At 41.8% G+C, this 22,696-nt stretch overlaps 2 protein-coding genes across 2 annotated transcripts; one reads left to right on the forward strand and one right to left on the reverse strand.

Annotated features, from left to right (window-relative positions):
* Positions 1-1,126: 1,126 nt before the first annotated feature.
* On the reverse strand, positions 1,127-6,430 carry LOC114243678 (uncharacterized). The gene is given in 6 exon segments (XM_089733931.1): positions 1,127-2,494; positions 2,497-3,090; positions 4,138-4,293; positions 4,535-4,705; positions 5,142-5,223; positions 6,314-6,430. Coding segments are annotated over 6 exon segments (2,223 nt in total). The 3' UTR covers positions 1,127-1,391.
* Positions 6,431-8,690: 2,260 nt separating this feature from the next.
* On the forward strand, positions 8,691-21,718 carry LOC114243994 (uncharacterized). Its single transcript, XM_028175672.2, has 11 exons — positions 8,691-9,011; positions 10,350-10,486; positions 11,760-11,850; positions 12,135-12,292; positions 13,477-13,726; positions 14,764-14,918; positions 15,412-16,130; positions 16,200-16,243; positions 16,743-16,872; positions 17,670-17,804; positions 18,384-21,718. Exons 1-11 carry the CDS (start codon positions 8,977-8,979, stop codon positions 18,423-18,425), a joined length of 1,896 nt encoding a protein of 631 aa, XP_028031473.2. The 5' UTR covers positions 8,691-8,976; the 3' UTR covers positions 18,426-21,718.
* Positions 21,719-22,696: the final 978 nt, after the last annotated feature.

Here is a 22,696-nt window from a genome sequence, read left to right on the forward strand (position 1 = left end):
CCTAATAGAAAAGATTACAATAGTAGGTCAATGATATAGACATTGGTCAAAGTTCGTACGAGCTACTTTTAGGGTATTGCCATGTTAGGCAGCGGCTTGGCTCTGCCCCCTAGCATTGCTAAAGTCCATGGGCGACGGTAACCACTCACCATCAGATAGGCCGTATGCTCGTCTGCCTACAAGCGCAATAAGAGAAAAGGTCGATACATAGTAGCACTCTTAAACAATTAAGTGTTTAATCTATGCTCTTAAAAACGAACTACACAAAATTGTGAGCACTTTTGAAATTAAGCATATCTACTCATTATATTAAAAATTTATTAACTACTGGTGAAGAGCCTCGGCTAAGCAAGAATTCATCAGAATGATTACTAAAAGTACACTTAAACATAATTGTGGATGCAATAATGCCATTACTTTTTTCCCAAAGGACAAACCCAAAATCCATACAAACTTGGGCCTGGCGTTACAGTGCTAGTGTTGGGCATAAATTACAATACCTAAGAAGGTTTCATGAGCCCAATTTTCAGGTCTCCCAGCAATGACCAAATTGGTAAAATCAAACAATGTTTACATTATAGGTTGTTTATTGTTAGTTATTTTAATAAAAAACGATATTTTTGAGGCTGTTTTCTACGAACCACATGTACAGTGAACTTGAAGCTTATCACGATAAGGTTTTAGGTAGGTACATAACAAGCGTAGGTGGTGTCATCAGATTTATTTGGTTGATCTTACTGAAAACCAACTGAACTAAGGCCCACTTAAATCACTGCCTGGCTGGCATTTGTTAATATTGTATCTACAAGGGGATTTGATGCAATATGTTAAAATAAAAAAACACGACTGTGGTAAATGCTTTTAATCATCATCTTCGTTACGATTATCGTAGTATAACAGTATGGAATCTAAAAATTGTGCAGGAGGCAACTGTCTACCCTGATGCCGTGCCCAACGAAGATACCATATTATGCTCATGGTGTGGGCACAGCAACCAACCGTTCTTTTGCCAACGATACATGTGCAATAATATTGGATTATAGCATCCCTTCCACTTAAAGAGCTGTCAAACAATATATACACAAAATAAATTCTTGTGCTAATATGCCTGGATTTTATTCTACCTCTTAACATCCAGGTTGAGTCTGATGTTGACAGCTCTTGCTGTAGGGCAATGTCCAACTCTCTTACACACTTCTATGACATATGAGTCATTTTCCCTCACATACTCCCCATAGTAAGAACGGGCCTGTTTGATTTGGTAGGTACGGGCCCAAGGAGACAAGAATAAGCTCGCTGTATGTTAAATTAGGGAACTCACTAACATTATCTCTACTTACATCTATTGATTGGGACTGCGCCCTACGACGAATTCATCATCATCATCATCATCAGCCTGCGGCAGTCCACTGCTGGACATAGGCCTCCCCCAAAGCTCGCCACTGAACCCGATCTTCGGTTCTACGCATCCAGTTACTGCCAGCTGCCTTGCGCAAGTCGCCGCTCCATCTAGGAGGGGGGCGTCCCACACTACGTTTGCCGGTTCGCGGTCTCCACTCCAGAACACGTCTACCCCAACGGTTATCGCTTCTGCGACATATGTGACCAGCCCACTGCCACTTCAGCTTACTAACTCTGCGAGCTATATCGATCACTTTGGTTTTTGCCCGAATGACCTCATTGCGTATTCGGTCTCGCAATGACAAACCGAGCATAACTCGCTCTTTAGCTCGCTGAGTAACTTTTAATTGGTGGACTAGTCGCACAGTCAGTGTCCACGTTTCGGCTCCGTAGGTAAGCACGGGTAGGACGCACTGATTATAGACCTTTGTCTCCAGACATTGTGGTATGGGCGACGAAAAGACCTGACGAAGCTTCCCGAACGCTGCCCAGCCCAACTGAATCCTTCTGGTCACTTCCTTCTCAAAGTTGTTTCTACCTAGTTGTAGGGTCTGTCCCAGGTAGACATACTCTTGAACAACTTCGAGAGGTGTACCGCCAACATCGATTGGTCTCGGAATGACGTTTCCGTTAAACATTACCTTGGTTTTATCCAAGTTCATTCCGAGGCCAACCCGTTGGGATGCAGCATTAAGGCTGTGCACTATCTCTTGTAAGTCCTGCAGCGATTCCGCCATGATGACGATATGATCGGCAAAGCGAAGATGTGAGATGTACTCGCCGTTTATGTTAATGCCGCGTCCGTTCCAGTCCAGAGTCTTGAAAACGTCCTCCAGTGCGTTTGTAAACAGTTTTGGGGATATAATATCCTGTCTTACACCTCTGCGCAACTGGATTGGTCTCGTCTGGTCTTTCTGTACTTGGACGGTCACGGTACTACGACGAATTACATTATTCCTAATCACATAGTTACCTAAGCTGTTTTCCACATACATGTACTGATTAATTTTTTGAATAATTTCCTGAGCATCACTACGATTTGCAATAGGTGGGTGGAAAGCATTTATTAAGGCAGCAGCCACTTCAAAGTGTCCATTATATTTTTTGACGCTCTATTAAAAAAATTTTGGCGAAAAATCTTAAAATCTCGCTTAAATCTGCCATTACAAACTTCTACAACCCATCTACATATTGTAACTATTCGCGATTTATTTGCTTCGAGGGTTGAGAGTTGGGATTCACCCTGTTGCAAAGAAGATACATATGTCCTATAGCCACATTCATTGAGTAAGGGCAAGGCATCCCGGAAGCCCCTGTCCAATATAAATGCATCTCCAGATTCAAAGTACTGTCTGAGAACAGATGCATTTGTAAATTCTTTATTAATTATTTCAGCATCTGAAATTGTCGATGGATAGGGGCCCCAAACATCAATTATGTATGTACAAACAAACAAAAATGGTTTAACTAGGCTTTGATATTTATGCAAACTGTGTCTTTTTTTGGTATTTATAATTTTTTGTACATAAACACATGTGCCATCTACAACAACTATAGGTTTTATTTCATTATTATAATTACCAAACAATGCATTTGGAATAAGAAGATTCCGTTCAATTATTTGCTGCTTATTTATATGATTAAGTCCTAAGTGGTGGGGTACAAAATTATCATATAAGCACGCAATTTATTCTTTATTTTAGGGAAAGTATAGAAATCATTAGGGCTTAGGCCGGGGCTGTACGGCGGATGGTCTAATAATTCTATGTTTTCTTGCTCTAAAAACTCTTTTGTTCCGTGCGCGGTGTGAGAACTCGCATTGTCGTGATGGAGGATGATGCGGCGGTTGCAGTTCTCTTTACGGAGTTCAGAAACGATCCGTGGCAAACAAATGCTAGCATACCATTCTGCATTAACCGTTCTTTGCCCCTCAAGAGGAATAGTTGTAACATGGCCGGTTTTGGAGACAAACGTGGCCACCATTTTTTTGCAACACTCTGTGAACGAACAATTTTTGTTGGCTTTAACTCATTTTCGAACACCCAAACTCGTGACTGTTTTTTTGTTTCGGGTTCGTACGCGTATATCCAGGATTCGTCACCTGATACAATGTTGTATACAGCATTTGAGGATCCTGCGTGGAATCTTTCGAGAGTTCTGACGCACCAAGTAACGCGAGCCGCTTTTTGCTCTTCACAGAGCGAATGCGGTATCCATCGGGAAAACAACTTTTTTACACCTAATTGTTCATGCAAGATTATTTGTATTTGACTCATGCCAATGTCTAAAGTTGCCTGAATTTCGCGGTATGTCACATATCGATCTTCCTCAATCAGCTTACGCACAGCATCAACGTTTTCTTGGGTGACTGCAGTTTTTGGACGACCTTGACGGGGATCATCACTGAGCTTGACACGTCCACGTTGAAACTCAGCAAACCAGCGATAAATTGTGGTTTTGGATGGGGCTTCATCACCAAATGCAGAAATCATCCGGTCAACACACTGTTTTTGTGTTAAACCACTTCGAAAGTCATAATAAATCATCGCTCTTGAATTTTCTCGAGTCAATTCCATTTTCTCAACGACTAAACAAGCTTGACAAAACCTCGTGACAAGACCGAGAATCTTTTTTTTTTTAAATAAATAAATGGTATTCGATTTTTAAAACCAAGGAGTTTTCAATTAAAAAGATTTTAATATGACAGGAACAGTGGAAATATTCCATTACCAATACTTTTAGTGCAGCCCTCGTAAGCAGCTAATATGGTTGATCCTTTTTTAAGATTCAGAAACTGAGGCACTTCATTCAATATCTGTCTGAATTGCTCTTTATTGAAACCAACCCAATGGTAAAAAATATGGTCTTCCATAGACTCAATATTTTCAAAATCTAAAAAATGACAATCACTCTTTTAAAGAAAACATATCTTGAATTTGATTAGCACTAAATGTGTTGATAATATTATCACTAATGTCGCTGAGAAAGTTCCACGATGTGCATGTCAAATGAATATCACAAAGGCGATTATTTGCAGGTACATAATAGTTATACATTTTTAGTAACTGTTTTCGCATTGTAAGTGTTATTCGATTTCTTTCATGTCCCTGACACCCTTCCACAAAACACCTACTTTCAGTTTCAACAGCTCTATAATAATCTGGTAAGACAATAAGATTTCCAATAATAGGTGCACTTGGTGCAGAATAAGTTCCTTGTGTTGTTGGAAGTTCTTCTAAATGACGAATGTCTTGACTGTTTAGCTTATTGACAACCAATGAAGATGCACCAGATGTTGAGGGGCCTGAATGGAAATGCCGGGATGCTTTATTTGCTTGTACCCAACAAGAGTGACAGATAACACTTGAAGCACCCACCTGAAAATAGTATACCTACATTAAAGGGTACCTTTACACAAGAGATGTATTATTAAACACTTTGAAAAAAAAACTGATCTAAAGATATCCTGATCTATATCCTGTTTAATTCACTGTAATGTTTTAGATTGTCAAATAACATTTTAATGCCCTTGTTATCAGAACTAAAACAATGGTATTATTAAATCATGATTAGGACTGATATACTAACTGTGCGTGGTAGGATCCATTCTCTTATAACTTCATGTATTCTGCGTTCTTGCACTTCACCGGTCCTTAGTTGATGGCAACGAACTCTTCTCAGAAGAGAACGGCCACAGTGAATACACACTCGCCGGTGTCCTATTGAAGGTGCCCGCTGACTCTCTTCTGCTATACTTTTATCAAGAGATATAGCATTGGCATGTTTCCAGCAAGCTTGGCAGATAAAATCATTATCATTTACCTGAAACAAACACGAATTATTTGACTATTAAGTCTATCACTAACATATAGTAATAAATAACTAAGTGGCCCATGTTGATAAACAGCCTTATTAGATTCCCACTGCAGGGACACAGGCCTCTTCTCCGAGCGAGCGAATAGGTCGTAATTAACCATGCAGGTTCAGTCCGGATTGGTGATGTCACTCAATATCTTTGAATACGAATTTGTGGCACATCCAGGTACCTCTCATTTCATAAAATACAACTATGTATTAACTATGCTAGAGTCATGGTCCAGACGGCCGGCCGATCCTTCGGCTGGTCGTTGGACCGTCGAGGCGATTCGCCCGGTTCTTGTGAACTGGGTGAATCGTGACAGAGGACGCCTCACTTTCCGGCTCACGCAGGTGCTCACTGGGCATGGTTGCTTCGGTGAGTTCCTGCACCGGATCAGAGCCGAGCCGACGGCAGAGTGCCACCATTGTGGTTGCGACTTGGACACGGCGGAGCACACGCTCGTCGCCTGCCCCGCATGGGAGGGGTGGCGCCGTGTCCTCGTCGCAAAAATAGGAAACGACTTGTCGTTGCCGAGTGTTGTGGCATCGATGCTCGGTGACGACGAGTCGTGGAAGGCGATGCTCGACTTTTGCGAGTGCACCATCTCGCAGAAGGAGGCGGCGGGGCGCGTGAGAGACGCACAGGCCCGCCGCCGTCGAGCGGGGGCCAGGGAGGCGGATATCGCCCAAGCCCTGGCCCTGTAAGTGTTTCGGGTCCCCTCACATGTCGGCCTGGGGACCGGCGAAGGGGGCCTAAAAAGACGACGTGCAAGCTGCTCTGCACGCGTTTTATGCATGAGCATCCGGGTGATGGAAGGCCGGCTATCCTCAACCCACGCTGGTTCTGACCCAGCGGGGTATTCCGTAGGATAGACCATTCTAACCGGCGCCATCTAGGCGGGCTTCGGATAGCCTGCCGACCGAGAGGACTGGTGGTCGTGGCGCTGACGACCGCCAGTCCGGCGTCCCGAGGGGGAGGATACTATTCAATTAGATTACATTAAATAATTATGTAGTACAAAAATGTTACGTTAAAGAAATATCGGATACTAACCGTTTGAGGCGCGACCCATTCCTGTACAATTGAAAGAATCATTTCATCTTCCAATCTTCGCCTTCCTATTGTATTGCAGCGGTCCGTTGCTATTCCGCAATTAGTGCACAGGCTCATGATATCGTTAAATAATAACTACAGGTCCGGTTTTCCAACAAAGTTCAGCGGGGGTGCAGGGTACGGGGTCCAATGTTCAAGCGGGGTTCAATCAAAAGGCAGTCTTTTTTAATCATAAATCTCGATAAATAAGGAAAAACACATTCACTTGCGCAGAAAAACGAAAAGCGAATGACAATATTATGACAATATTGACAATACCTCGAATATATTAAGTGTATAATCTATGGACAATACGAATTAAAAACCTGCTTGGGACTTTTTGGCGGGAACGCGAGGAGTGAAGATGTGTGATTTGTTTTATTTTGTCTAATTAGTGTTTCTTCAGGTTTAAATGTCTAATAACGGTGGTTTATTAACTGTTTAATATCTGTGAAAGTGCACAAATGTGGGAAAATGAAACAAAGCCGCTGGACGTAACTTCTCGGGATCCTCCAAAAAGTCCACTGAGAAAATCTTAGTAAATGACCACCATTTTACTGAGATTATACTTCATCTCGTATCATCTCATTTAATTTCATCCCAGTTGATTAATGTCTCAAATTAATCATTTTCATTTCACTCCATAATATCATTTTTCATAAAAATATGAATACAAATTAAAATAAGACATGACTTAAAGGTCTTAGTTACCAGGTCAAGAATTTAATGTTGTCAGTTGTAGATATTTTGAATTGCCGCCATTGTAAGTAGTTGTGTCACGATTCGATGGCCATACTCTATTTAAATTGATTATAATACCTATAAAAACAGTCATTTATCCTAAAACAAAGGAGTATCATTTATTTTTAACACTATCGATTTCCACTAAATCGATCCTATTTTAGTGATGCTCTAATTCTAGCCCGCACGTTTGTGGAGCTACTTAAGTATATTGAAATAAGTGTTGCAGAGGTTTATAAAGATTGTTTAAAACAAAAAATAGTGCCAATGAAGCTAAGATTTTGTAGGGGAATGATACCCCGCCCCGCTTAGCTTACTATGCAGTTATTGTGCATACAGTAATGAGCAGCATACGAGTCAGTCAGTGGTCAACGTGCAGCGATCCACCGCGGTCGCTGACGCGTATAAACATGTAATCATACTTAATGTTTTATCGACCACTCTGTCGAGGTTTCCGGAGGAGGACGCAACTAATAACCAACGCACACGCCTCCTCCTCCGTCTTCACCCAATAAAACTGATTCGCTCGACGTGATTTTCGCCCGACGTAATCGTGAAGCATATTTTTGGTGACGATGTATCCGGTTCAGCACGTGGGTGGCGTACCCTAAGCCCCGATGTGATTCGCCCGATGTGATCGTGAAGCATATTTTTGGTGACGATGTATCCGGCCCAGCACGTGGGTGGCGCACCGTAAGCCTCGACGTGATTCGCCCGACGTGATCGTGAAGCATATTTTTTGGTGACGATGTATCCGGCTCAGCACGTCGTGGCGCACTCATTGCGCAACCGCTTGTGGCACCTTTACCACGAAACGAAGAACTTCAGCTACCGCAATTTCCCACATTCCCGCAGTTAAAAAACATGTGTGCAATTCACACGTGGTAGAAGTGAAACCTTCCAAAATTAAAATACAATTATCCTAAGCGTCTTAAAATTTTGTCATTAGTAAATAATTGTAAGGTAGCGCCCTCTGTGAATTGATATTTTAATTTCACGTATAATCCTAAATTAAAATTCACTACAAGAGCTTTCATACACACGTTAGTATTAAAAAATCTCACAGATGGCGCTGTATTAAATAGTATGTATATTTCTGTCTCATTCTTTGCTGGCTTCATCCTACACATTTTTGTATTTGTGTCTCTTACCTGTCGTTTTTTCCGTTGCATCCGGTTTGAAATCACAACGATTCTAAAGAAGTTTTCACTTCAAAAACAAGTCATCGAAGTCGTCCCACAGCAAGCCAGCATTGCAGCCTCAACAATTGCAATAGATTAACTGAGCAAAATAGACGAATTTTTTGGTATAAATGTCTAGCACATTAATACTTTTTATTCGGAAGCAAAAAACAAAATAAAACGTCCGCACTGAGAGCTATGGGACGACTGAATGAAAGCATTCAGTAACTAAATGCGATTACATCTTCTTAAATGCGTTTCTAATTAGACTTCTAAATGATTCAGTCAGTCAGAAACCATCCTTGCTACTGAATTCAGTAGACTAACTTACTTAATGCTATTACACTTGACTGATTCCAGAAGCGACTGAATTCAGTCGTCTGAACTCAGCCAAGTGTAATAAGCCTATTATGCAAAGAAATTCATTCTGGCAACACTGATTCGCGCAGTGTTTTGACTTTTTGACAGCTGTATTTTGTAATTCGGAAATCACCGACTAAAGTAGTTTTTAGAAAATATAAAAATCATGTTCGTCGGCGATTGATAACAGAAAAACGTATCCAAAAAACATTAGAAATATAGTTATTTTTCATTTTACAATTTTGAGTTGAAGTGTTATTTGAGACGATTTTAAATTATTATTTAAAGTAAATAAAATTTTAACAATTTTTTAAATTTATTTGAAAAATTCACATTCACGAAATGGACGAAGAACAAACTAAATTATGTCCGAATTGGTGAGTATACAATGAAAAATGTGTACTCCGTCTTAAGATTATGTTCTATTTTCGCTTACATGCGTTAGCGGTTTATTTTTAGAATAATTTGGAACACGAACTTCATGCGCTTACTTTGCGAGCTTCGGCTGTTTACCTCTCTTGAAAATAATTGCACAATTAAATTAATTGCGATTTTCTTAATTCAAATTTAGAGAGATTGTTTGAATCTATTTATTCTCTGCCAAATACCCTCTTTCTTTGACATGGACATCAGAATTGGAGAACTAATTTGAATGCGAAAAAAACCTACCATATTTATTTTGAATATTTGTTTTCAATTTTATTACATTCTATTCGACGCAATTACAATTTTATTATGGATTACACAATAATTTATAATTAATAGTCACTGTGCTGTGAAAAAAGATCAAAATTGTTATTTGAAACAAAATTGATCAGAACTAGAAAATGGTTTTCATTTTTATTGCATCAACGGAAACAACTCTATTTGTATAACGATAAATAACATCTGATATTAAGTGGCTACTGGATCTCATAGACATCACAGTGTGAATTCCACCATCCACCTTGAGAAAAAATAATTTTTTTTCCATATCTGATTTTTATTACATGACATATTCTTTTATTAGGGAAGTAATTTGTTTTCAGGAGCTATGAATGAGTTTAATTAAAAAAAAATGTAATTTTTTATTTTTTGTATTTTATTTTTGGTATTGTGTACTCAAAAATCACTGGGGAAATACTGCATTAGACAAAATGTGACATACAACAAAATAATAACAGAATACTAACATTAATACCATACTAAACATACATTTTATTTTGAGACTAAATAAATAGACTAAGTAGAATAAGTAGATCTCAATATTGAGAAGTATTGTTGAGTATGTATGCTCCATGTTCCGTATGTTCCATGGGGAGTGCTCTGATGAATTGTTTGAGATGATACCTCGCTTTTACCATCGCACCGCCCGCCACCGGAGTACAGTTCATCCATACTACCTGGAGCCACTACGTTCATCCACAGTGCGTTTTCAGAGATATTTTTTGCCACGTACCATCCGGCTATGGAAAGAGCTCCCCTCCACAATGTTTCCCGAGCGCTATGACATGTCCTTCTTCAAATGAGGCTTGTGGAGAAAATTAAGCGGTAGGCAGCGGCTTGGCTCTGCCCCTCGTATTGCTGACGTCCATGAGCGACGGTAACCACTCACCATCAGGTGGGCCGTATGCTCGTCTGCCTATACGGCAATAAAAAAAAAGCTTAATAATGTTTTGAAAATGAGAGACATGAACACAAAATAATAACCCATAAATTTCTTTGATTTGTTTTAGTAAACGTGAAATTCCGAGTACAAACTTCACGATACATTCAGTACACTGTGCTCGGAACATAGGAGTCTGTCCTGTGTGCAAGGAGCCTGTACCATTAGCTGATCTGCAGAAGCATCATGATGAACTACATAAACAGCGTACGGTTTATATGTGTATATTTAATAAATCTTTCTATTTAGTCTTTTTATACCTGGTCTCATTTCTCTGTATTGATTTATAGAAAATAGAGACAAATACACATTAATTCAGTCCATCTTCCATAAAACATACATTGAGACCATAATATGCATTGAATTCTCAGGTCCACTAGACTGAAATACGTGGTTCCATAATGAAACATTAGTATCTATTGGTATGGGTTCTCAATATGTGATAATTTTATTTATACCAGGTTGTGTTAAGGGCTAGAATGTGACGAAATGAGAATTCTGGACTGATGATCAGAGTGTGTTAGTAGGAGCAACAAAAAATCAATAGTGGACATTTTATGAACAAAATTTTTCATATTGTTTTTTTATTGCTCAGGTTGGACGAGCTCACGGCCCACCTGGTGTTAAGTGGTTACTGGAGCCCATAGACTTCTACAACGTAAATGCAGCCACCCACCTTGAGACATGAGTTCTAAGGCCTCAAGTTCAGTACCACGGCTGCCCCACCCTTCAAATCGAAACGCATTACTGCTTCACGGCAGCAATAGGCAGGGTGCTGGTACCTACCCTTACGGACTCGCAAGACGTCCTACCACCAGTAGTTACACAAATTATAATTTTGGGGATTTGATTTTTATTACACGATGTTATTCCTTCAAAGTGGAAGTCAATCGTGAACATTTGTTAAGTACGTATTTCATTAGAAAAGTAGGTACGCTTACATTGCATCGCTAGATAGGTATGCACCGGACGTCTTTATCCTTTAGGCCACGACGTCGACGACGACATCGGTCATATTTCTCGGTTAACTGTCCAAATGACCTCGTATACTGATTTAGGAATCCTGTAGCCATTACCTGTGAAGTAAATCAAACATTTGTGGGAATCAACAACAGAAAGATCTGTCACCAAACATACGAAATTACCTTCTGCGGTATGAATCTTATTATTATTCAGAAATTGTGCGTCTGCAAACATATTTTAAAAATGTCATTACCAAGATTTGGACATCTGTGTGCTTAGTGCGAGTTTTTTAACGTTCTCGATAGCGTAAAAGTTAACTCAATTTTGTATGCAGTTGGAACAGCGCCCCTAGCGGCAGACGTACGCAAACGATCCCATTCCATACAAATATGAGCTAACTTTTACGCTATCGAGAACTTTAAAATACTCGCACTAAGCACACTATCAGCCACTGCCATATATTTATGAATATTGCAATAACTTCACATAGGTTGATGAAGGCAAAACTATGTTTCAGTTCCGTGTAAGCAGTGTGGGGATAGTGTATGCGGGACGGATTTGGAAGACCACATCAGAGACTCGTGTGCTCAAACCATCAAAACATGCAGGTGCATAACAATATATTATTACCATGTCTTATGTTATTAACATATATTATGTTGTTGGCCATCATCGCTGAAGAATAAAGTATTCGTCAGCTAGCGTGCAAAGTTAATGCTTCTCAAAGTTTTAGAATCTTCATGTAAGTCAGCTGATTTTGATTGCATTACTTACCACAGTCTTGTTATGTTTAATGTAAGTGTAAAATATATTAAAAAAAAATATATATTTCAATATATTGATAAGAAACCATAACATAGAGAATAAAACAATTTTGGAATTGTTGACGTAGGTTTTGTGAGTTGGAGTTGCCTCGTCGCGAGCTGCCGCCCCACGAGAACTACTGCGGCGTCCGCACGGAGCAGTGTCCTGACTGCAGGGAGTGGGTCATGATCAAATACAGGCAGCTGCATCTGGACTCCAACCATGGCTTCATCAGACTCGACGATGGTGAGGAACCACAACCGATACTGGTTTACTGATGGTAGGACCTCTTGTGAGTCCGCGCGGGTAGGTAGGTACTACCCTGCCTATTTCTGCCGTGAAGCAGTAATGCGTTTCGGTTTGAAGGGTCGGGCAGCAGTTGTAACTATACTGAGACCTTAGAACTTATATCTCAAGGTGGGTGGCGCATTTACGTTGCAGATGTTTATGGGCTCCAGTAACCACTTAACACCAGGTGGGTTGTAAGTTCTTCCACCCATTAAGGAAATAAAAAAAAAATTTTAATTTTAGTTCAGTGAAGAATGATTTCTGATGGACATGAGTTCACGGCCTAGCTAGTGTTAAGTGATTATTGAAGCATATAGACATTGCATTAATTTAACTTACCTTAATTTGAATGCGGGTGTTGGCATTTTGAATCATGAGTTTGAAGTTTCAATAGGATTGTTTCACTGCAGAAGTTGGTAAAAGTAATAAAACGGTGGTACCAATTTGTGTGGGCTCAAACATACCATTCCACTATAACTATGTGCTATATTAATATATGCAAGAATTATCTGTAATTTGTCAGCAAAAGATGGATGGAGTTTTGATGACTTTTGTATAATAATGCTAACATTAATGTGGAATATAAGTTTACAATTTTTTTTATTGCTTAGATGGGTTGGTAGACGAATTCACAACCCACCTGGTATTAAGTGGGTACTGGAGCCCATAGACATCTACAATGTAAATGCGCCACCCACATTGATATGGCGTATTCAGCACGAGTATGTACCTTCTAACATCGTATCATCGTCAAATCAAATCAAATCAAATAAAAAAAAAAATTCAACATAAATGAAAGTACATACTTGTTGAACGTCAAAAGAACTACCGCCAATTCACAAGAACTAGCCTCCGTCCTGAGAAGAATTGGCAAGAAACTCAGCGGGCTTGTCTTTTTTTTTAAATATTAGATTTGTTTTAAATATTCATTTTTACAAGAGGTATTATAACGTAACAATTATTGCAATATTGAAATGCCCGGAGCGAGCAACTCATTCCCACTTTGTGCAATCTTCTAGATAATCATTGACTTTATAGTAAGCTTTATTGTACAGATGCTCTTTAATAGTTCTCTTAAACTTATGTACCATCGTAACATCGTATCGGTCGGAGTGTTTCTGGCATGTCCACTGTGTCCACAGACCCTCCCCCTGCCTCAAGGCTGTTGCCCAGATTGCCCAGCACCAGGCCGAGCGCGGGTCCCGCCAACGGCGCCGCGCGGGTCTCCATATTCGACAACTACGTGAAGAATATTAATCTCGGCACCGGGGACTGCGAGAGCGGGGGGCCAGTCCCCGGAGGCTCCGGGGCGAAGGCTCCCTTTAAGAGGAAAAACGATCAGCCTCAGATCAACACTACCGTGGAGACCACCAATAAAGTGTGGAAGGATCTGTACGTATCTTAGTTACACGATTATTTAAATCAGCGGTCAGGGAACTTTTTAATTATTACTCCAAAATATTTATGTGTAAGTTGATATTACCTCATGGCGAAAAACAAAAAAAAAAACGAAATCGCTTCTTTTTAGTATCATATTCATATTATAGCCCTCATGATAATTTTGAAAAGAAAACAGTTTCATTTTTACTCCCCAAAATTTCATTTTACCCTATTTGGAGTAATTTACCCCGGTTCCCCGACCGCTGATTTAAACTGAACAAGAGCGACTGAGAGAGAGTGAGCGCGCCACACGCTTGGTTAGACAAGGACGCAGCGTGCGGGCACGTCCCCGCGGGGGGTCGCCACCCGGGGACCAAACCTCTGTCCTATCGAAAAGCAGCTTGTACATCACTCGAACCGGAACGTAAATGTCAAGCTCATCACTATTAAAGCCACTAATCGGTGATCGGTGATCAGGTTTTCATTTGCTAACAGCCATTGGTTACTTGACTTTTTAGCCTATTTTTATTGTTCCAAAACAATCTTATCATGATCTTTTGAATCGTCGTGGAAGGATAAGACGTTTTCGTGTGTAGCGATGCACCGGTGTTTGAATCCCGCAGGCGGGTACCAATTTTTCTAATGAAATACGTACTTAACAAATGTTCACGATTGACTTCCACGGTGAAGGAATAACATCGTGTAATAAAAATCAAACCCGCAAAATTATAATCTGCGTAATTACCGGTGGTAGGACCTCTTGTGAGTTCGCACGGGTAGGTACCACCACCCTGCCTATTTCTGCCGTGAAGCAGTAATGCGTTTCGGTTTGAAATTCGGGGCAGCCGTTGTAACTATACTGAGATCTTAGAACTCATATCTCAAGGTGGATGGCGGCTATTACGTTGTAGATTTCTATGGGTTCTGGTAACCACTTGACACTAGGTGAGCTGTGAGATCGTCCACTCAACATACAAAAAAAATCCCTTTGTCGCGTTCCTGTCGCTTTATGTCGTTGTTACTAACTGCAGCCCTGTCGTCGTCCCCAGCTCCATATCCCGGGGGGCAGTGAAGAAGCGTCCCGCCCCCGCGCCCCCCGCCCGCGCCGCCCCCCCGCCCGCGCCCCCCTACCTGTGCGCGGTGCAGCGCCAGCAGCGCGAGCTGGCCGACAGGGAGGAACAGAACGCTATCAACTTCGCCGCCGGTAACTGCACTCACTACCGGACACTCCCGGACTCACCGGGCTGGTGATTGAACTCTATAGAAGAAAGGACTGAGCGATCTGTCAAAGATGGCCGTTAGCGAACGCGTGGGGTACTAAGGCCCCCCCCCCCCTCGCATCCGCCGCAGGGCTCTGAGCCGTTCGCGCCAATCTGCAGGTCGACACTACAATCCGGATCTGAGCTGCGGAATACACGTACATACAACAATTAAAAATTTTCAGTTATACAGTTTGATATTATGAGTTTTGATTCACTGAATTAGAGCAGAAAGAAATTACCTATGAAATTGCGTCATATAAAAATTACAACAAAAAAAAAGGATAATAATACCTAATTAATCAAACCAGTCTCGTTACAGAACAACGGACAAGGGACATATATATATATATATATATATATATATATATATTTTTTAATTACTTTATTTATTCGTACCAAATGTATTTTACAGCTGACGCATATCTCCGTTCCCAGGGCTGCCCCCGGTGTCCAGCGCGGCCGCGAGGGTTGACAAGTTGCGGGCCCTGGACGCTCTGCTCAACCGCGAGAATAACAACGTGGAGCTCCGCAACCGCGACCCCCGCCCCCGACCCCCCGGCCCCTTCGCGCCCCCCGCCCCCTGCGCGCCCCCGGGCGTCAAGAACACGAACTCATTTCTTTCGCACAACATCAGTCCTAAACATTCGAATTTCGCGCAAACTTCAGCACCTCGACTAGAAAAACAATTGAATGTGTCTCGAAATACACCGGGGCCCCCCTCCGGCGACGCGGGCCACTCTGGAGCGCCACTGAACATTAACCCCCTCAGCGCCGGCCGCGGGCGGGGGCCGACCTCAAACGGCTTCGCATCGAATGTACCAGCAGCGACGCACAAAGTCTCGAATGTGACCCAAACGATTCCAACAGCCGCAGCCGGTCCTTCGTGTCCCGTACCTGGGACGGCCCGCTATATACCAGGCGCAACGTCCAACGGGTCACTAACGATCAAAAACACGAATTTAACCGGCAATGATCCGCTAGAAGTGGAGCGGCGGCGGCAAGAGTTCCAAGACCTCAAGCCCATGACACCTGAGGAGTTCATGGAGAGATTCAAGAGGTTTCGCATGAGGGACGAAGAGAACGCGATCAAGAGCGAGGACAGGATGAGCGAGATCAAGTCCTCTCTGAGGGAGCTGCGGAGGGAGCTGAACGAGGTAAGGTCCCCGCATGAGACATCGCACGTGTCCCCTGTCGCGAGGAGTGATGACTCAATGAACTTTCAGGTCACGGCGCCGTACAACGCGCCCCCCGCGCCCCCCGGCCTCGGGTGAGTGTGCTAGGGCTCCGGCGCGCCCAGGGTGCTCCGGGTGCTCCGCGACGTAGGACGGGACGCCAGCGGACAGGACCAGCTCGGCGCGCACTTGCGACACATTGTGCTACCGATATTGTCTTCGAACGGCTTTATTTAAAACCTGCACTAACTTATTTAAATTATTGTTTAACCTCAACGACGGCACCAGTGAGTTGATGGCGACGAGTGACCGACCTTGTGCCCCCCTGGGATGTCCCCTCCAGGACCCCCTGGTATAACACAATTAAGATTTTGGTCTCACGTCTCGTGCGAGGACGGCACTCGCGGCGTGCTGTCCACGGGCCTCAGTAATCGTCCAACTCCGAAGTGGTCAGCGTGTCAAGGGAATAAAGAGAGTACCCAAAGGATTATCGAAGGTCAAAGCTCGTTAACAGAGTGCCCCACGCTGCTCGGGGGTCTGCCCCCCGGCGCCGCGGCACGGGGAGCTCAGTGTGCGCTGTCTGTATGTCCGCAGCGGCGCCGCCCCGCCGTCCCCTCCGCGCTCCCCCCCGCGCTCCCCCCCGCTGTCCCCCCCGGACGACGTGGAGCTGCCCTGCGAGTTCTGCGCGGCGCCGGTGCCCATGAACCAGCTCGTGCTGCACCAGGTCTGTACAGTTGCTACATGTCCAGCCGGCTGCTGCCACTGGGCCACAGCAGAGCCTACCAATACAGTACGGTATAAAGTTAGACGGCCAATAGTGCGAAGTGTCCCTCCGGTGGCGGAGCGCTGGTTCGTGTCACGGCCTGCTCAAGGCGAGGAGGAGTCAGCACGACGCCCTCCGACACTGAGAGGCTCTAATGAGCAGCTCAGCTCACGGTCCACTGGGAATTAAGTGGTCACAGCAACCCATAGAGACCATTGCAGGATTGCCGGTATCCATATCTTGACACACGAGGTCTAAGTCTCACTTGTATTCCTCCAAAGCAAAGACAGGATGGAATCTCAAACATTGTCCAGAGTGAAGGTCGCTAGCGAACACTTGTTAGGTTCGCAATGACTCCGAGAGCACGCGACACCCGCACACCGGGCGTCTTACCAATCAGACCAACTCCAAGATATGACTGATTTTTTTTTTTAATTATTGTTGTTTAGATGGGTAGACGAGCTCACAGCCCACCTGGTGTTAAGTAGTTACGAGAGCTAATAGACATCTATAACGTAAATGCACCACAAACCTTGAGATATCAGTTCTAAAGTCTCAAGTATAGTTACAACGGTTGCCCCACCCTACAAACCGAAACGCATTACTGCTTTACGGCAGAAATAGGCAAGGTAGTGGTACCAACTCACAACACGTCCTACCATCAGTAATTACGCAAATTATAATTTAACAACATTATTCGAGATCCTTCGATTTCACTAAACGAGGCATCGGTTGATTATCCGGTTGTGACGTCACAGACCGGCTGCCGCCCGGACCTGGCCCAGCTGGTGCGGCGCGCGCCGGTCCGGGCCGAGCCGCGCCGGGACGAGCCCGTGATCCCGTGCGAGTTCTGCACGGAGTCGCTGCCGGTCTACCTCATCAGCGAACATCAGGTAACAAAAAGATCGGGGAGACCTCACTGGGGCCATTGCTTACATGGGTGAACGAGCTCACAGCCCACCTGGTGTTAAGTGCTTATTGAAGCCCATAGACATCTACAACGTAAATGCGCCACCCACCTTGAGATATCAGTTCTAAGGTCTCAGTATAGTTTCTTATAGTTTAGTCTGAGATTCTGTTCGTGTGCTGGTGTGCATTAACAACTGTCCAGTCGCAGCATTGCTTTGCGGCAGGGAATGGGCAGGTCGGTGGTCACTCGCCGCGCTGTGTGCTTAGTGCATGTCTGCCTACGTTTGCCGCTAGGGGCGCTGTCATACAAATTTGAGTTAACTTTTACGCTATCGAGAACGTTAAAAAACTCGCATTAAGCACACTGGTTCATAATGCACTAGCAAACTACATTAAAATATATTCACCGTGGAAGTCAATCGTGAACATAAATAGTATTTCATTAGAACAATGTGTGCCTTATGGTTTCGCTCGCCATTAGGCCATGGACGACGAACTTAAACCGATCAATCCAGGAATACATAATCAAATTTAAAAACGAAACAATGTATTGATGTTTCCAGGAGCGCTGCGGCCGCGACGCCGACCTCATGTACCCGGACTAGTCGCCGCGCAATGTACTGTATAAACTTCTAGTCTTCCCTTGTCTATGGTCAATGTTTGTCCTTCGAGCCGCCCCGCTCTGGCTGTGTACAGTCGCCAAGCAAACACTTAGTTCGTACTAAACTTGAAGACGCTTCAGAATAGAAGTCTAGTAGGAAAAAAAACATCTTAAAATAGCAGCCTTCAATAATGTGAATATTTTGTTTGTAGTACATTGCGTGTCGTTGATGCGAGTGAATTCTTGTACGTTTGTTCAAATCAAATCATTGACGTGCTTGAGCTGCGTTACGAAAAATCACGGTTGTAATAGTATACGATGGTAAGCAAACAAAACGACAGCACACACATATATAATAATATGTTATAATAATTAAAAGGAGCTGAGGGCTATAAAGTTTTCTCTCTCTATATTTTGTTATATATACGGATCGAATTTGAAACTAGTTTTAGGCTTTTTACTAAACACGAAAATTGTCATATCGGAAAAATATCTATAATAGTTTTGCTAAGTGTTGCCAATAAAAATATGAGTTCGCTTCAATTTTTAAAAATTCGGTACATACATAGCTATATATCCAACTGATATTTTCCACCTGATCGAGATGTAAATCCGGGGATCCTGATTTTAAAATGGATGCTTTAGAAAAATATCCTGCAATCGGCATAGACTATTATAATTACACGGACGCGCGGTCTGTTGGGTATCCCGGAACATCATCAGAAATAAATATGATATCTATTCCCGGATACTGATTGTTACAACGCGCGCAAATAATCTGTGTAAGGAAATTAAAACAAAACAATTCAAATTGTTGATTCTGTTCTGAATGGGCTGAAGGTTAAGTTCCTAAGATCCTTATACAGAACCCTCACCCGTCCCTCTCGGCTGATCCGACGAGGTCACGCGAGCGAAAAGGACGAACTAGTTTCATTCTTTCGCCCAATAAATTATCTTCAACGAAGCTCAAAATATGTTAACTGTTTAGTGGGTAAGTATCGTTAATCCCTGTGCCGAACTCAAGTCATTTTAATTATAAATCATAAATAGCTAGAGTTTATATAACTGTTAGCAATATGTCGTTGGATATACTGTTTAAATAAATAAAGAAAATAGAGATCTGAATTTATAGTTTCTAAGTACTGAGCGTCCGTGAGCCTCGAGTGCGCTGGCGCAAACGACAATGAGGTACTTTCTGGGTTATTTATCTATTGAATATAATGTTTGAAACTTATTCAAGTCGAAATTGAATCGATCTAGTTATGGCGCTCTGATGATCCAAGGTACAGATAATCTACAAAATTTAATTGACTTATCAACACAATAGTTACTTAATTCAACTAAAAATTAAAATGTTCGCTACATTTTTAAATATGTATATGTTTTTTTCTTTCTTTTAAATACTACTCCGTATTCCAATCATTTTCGAAATAATTATTAGCACCTGAGAATTTTAATTTGCAATTGAACACTAAATATTTGTTGCCAGAAGACAAATAAATTTTTGGAGAACAATAATAAACTTTAGATTTATTGACAGCTAATTTAACCGCGAAAAGACGTCGCCATCTTGATTCTGAAATCGACAATGTTTGATGCATTTGTATAGTGCATTTGAAAAATTATAAAATTTAAGTCTGAATAAGTTGAAAACGTAATGGCATATCGGAATAATGCAGTGAAGATTGTAATTTTGCAATTGTTAATTACAGGACACGGTTTTTTAAATATTTTATTATTATTTATTTATGTTTATAGAACAAAAAACATTGATTTTTAGATAAAACTCCCTGTTTACATTACAACATAGTATATCCTTCGAGCTGATCACAGACCTACTTTTCAAATAATTTATGATTTTCCTCAAACAAAAGTATGTAGACCGCTAGTCATTTCAAATCGTCACTGTCGTGTGTGAGACGCGTTTTTATCAATATCTGTATTGTCGTATCTCTGTTATTGTTATAGTATTGACATATGTACATTCTTCAATTGTTTAAAACTAAATCAATTAAATGGCCGCCATTATTGACACAAAAGTAATGTTCTTTCATATAGGTGTGAACGGCTTAGCGTCATCAGTGATGATCAGTGCGCTTAGGGCGAGTTTTTTAACGTTTTCAATAGCGTGAAAGTTAACTTAAGTTTGTATGGAGTCGGAACGTTTGCCTACGTTTGCCGCTAGGGGCGCTGTTTCAACTGCATACAAATTGGAGTTAACTTTTACGCCATGGAGAACGTTAAAAAACTCTCAGTAAGCACACTGGTATTAAGTTTTTTACAATACAAGCATCTGCAATAATTATCGACGGTAATTACGAAAATTATTATATTTAATATTCTCTTTGGTATGACAGTGACGAACTGTAGAAAAGATTAGCGTCTGTTCTATATAAATCTCTAATAATATAAATCTAAATAAAATAGTGAGTTTAGTCTAGTATTTCTATTTCGTGTATAAATTGAATCTTCATCATAAAGATCTGTGTAATATCATTTAGATTGTAAGCTATAGGTGTTTTTATTCGTAAAACGACTTATTTTGTATTGGAGCATTATTGGACAACATCCAACTAGACATCACCGATTGATATCAATACTCGCGCGGGTTCACACTGCACACTGTGCAGACTTCGCGTCCGGACCGGTTTTTTTTTACCTACTTTAAGCTGATAGCTTTGAGAGGCTATTTCAGCTTTTCCTTAACGTGTAGGTGAGCTCTTGTGCTCAAACCGGGAGTATTGCTAACATTGGTCCTAGCAAGAGCAATGCTTCGCAGAATCTACCACCGGATCGGAAACGCGACCCACTGAGAAGATCCGGCTTATCCGGTTAATTTACTCGTCGAGTCCTTCGTCGCAAGCGACGGGTTCGACGAGGACGGTGGCCGGTGCTTGTGGTGCCTAAAAGCGCCGTTAATGAATCGGGAGGATCCGTAATGACGTGTTTAGCGCGACGTCGACTGTTTACCATTCGGTCCACAGGATCGGGTATGTAAGCCGGCACGGACGCGCGTGTCTATTGAGTTACACCGACGCAAACTAGCGGATATTTGCCGGATCGTGGATCCCCAGCTAATGTTCGCGTTATAGAAAGAGATAAATCACCTTGTGCGGTTAAGTATCGAGATGATCTCGTATGCCCGGGCTAAAGAATTAATTAAGGTTATCGATGTATGTAGTATGTGCGTAACAATAATGTATCAATATAAAATTTAAAACTAATATTGATGTGTATTCGTAACATGTGATAATTGTATAATGGATCATAGATTAAATAAAAATTTTGTAACCCTTTTATATTTGGTTTTATTTTTAAATTAATTATTATAACTTTGAATTAATTTTGAAGTTATTCCGAAGCTTATATCTATTCTATCAGCCCACACACGTCCACTGCTGTATAGGCCTCATTCAAGCCTCCAAACTCCAAGCTCCAAGCATCTGCTTGCATCCAGTGGATCCCCGTGAACCTCAATAGGTCGTCGGTCTATCTTGTAGAAGGCCCTACCCACGCCGCGCCTTCCGGTACATAGCGTGGGTAGGTACTTATATCGCTTAATACTAATTACCTCTGCTGCTGATGGGCAATCATATCAGACGCACATTGAAATTCTTTAAGATGTGCTCCTTAATCGTTTTGTCCTCATACCACGGACTGCTAAAATATTATTTAATTTAATACTTGAAAATACCAGAAGTCGTCGTGACGAAACTCAGTGGGCTTTGTCTATGGATTAATTTACTCTAATTTTACCGAGCTCTTCGACGGGTTCGATGACCGGTGCTTGGGGTGCCTAAAAGCACCGTTAGTGGATCGGTACCGCCATCGTTTCTTTTCTGCCACCAATAAAACTCCGACGCCGGGTCTCACAATAAACATTTATAGTGGGAAGTGGGCTTACTTGTCTATAGACAACAATAAGTGTAGACTATATGTTCCTTTTAGCCGATTGCAGTTGTTTCTTTACTCATAGAGAGGACAGTATCATCGGCGATTAGACGAAGGAAAATACCAGAAAACAAATTAAAACTTTATTGCACACTTTATTTAACTTATATACTAGAACATCTATGAAAATTAAAATCTTACGGTACCGTTGATTGGGATTTTAGAGTTAGACTATTTTTATTTCCGCATTGTCGGTCGTATAAACCACGGAATAGATAAATAACCTTATTTATCTATTCCGTGGTATAAACTACAATAGATACATGACATACTTAAACTACAACACAGTAAGCAACCGGACACTAAAAATAAGACTAAAAATTC

Source organism: Bombyx mandarina, chromosome 16 (assembly GCF_030267445.1).
Source record: "Bombyx mandarina strain Sakado chromosome 16, ASM3026744v2".
Classification (NCBI taxonomy): domain Eukaryota; kingdom Metazoa; phylum Arthropoda; class Insecta; order Lepidoptera; family Bombycidae; genus Bombyx; species Bombyx mandarina.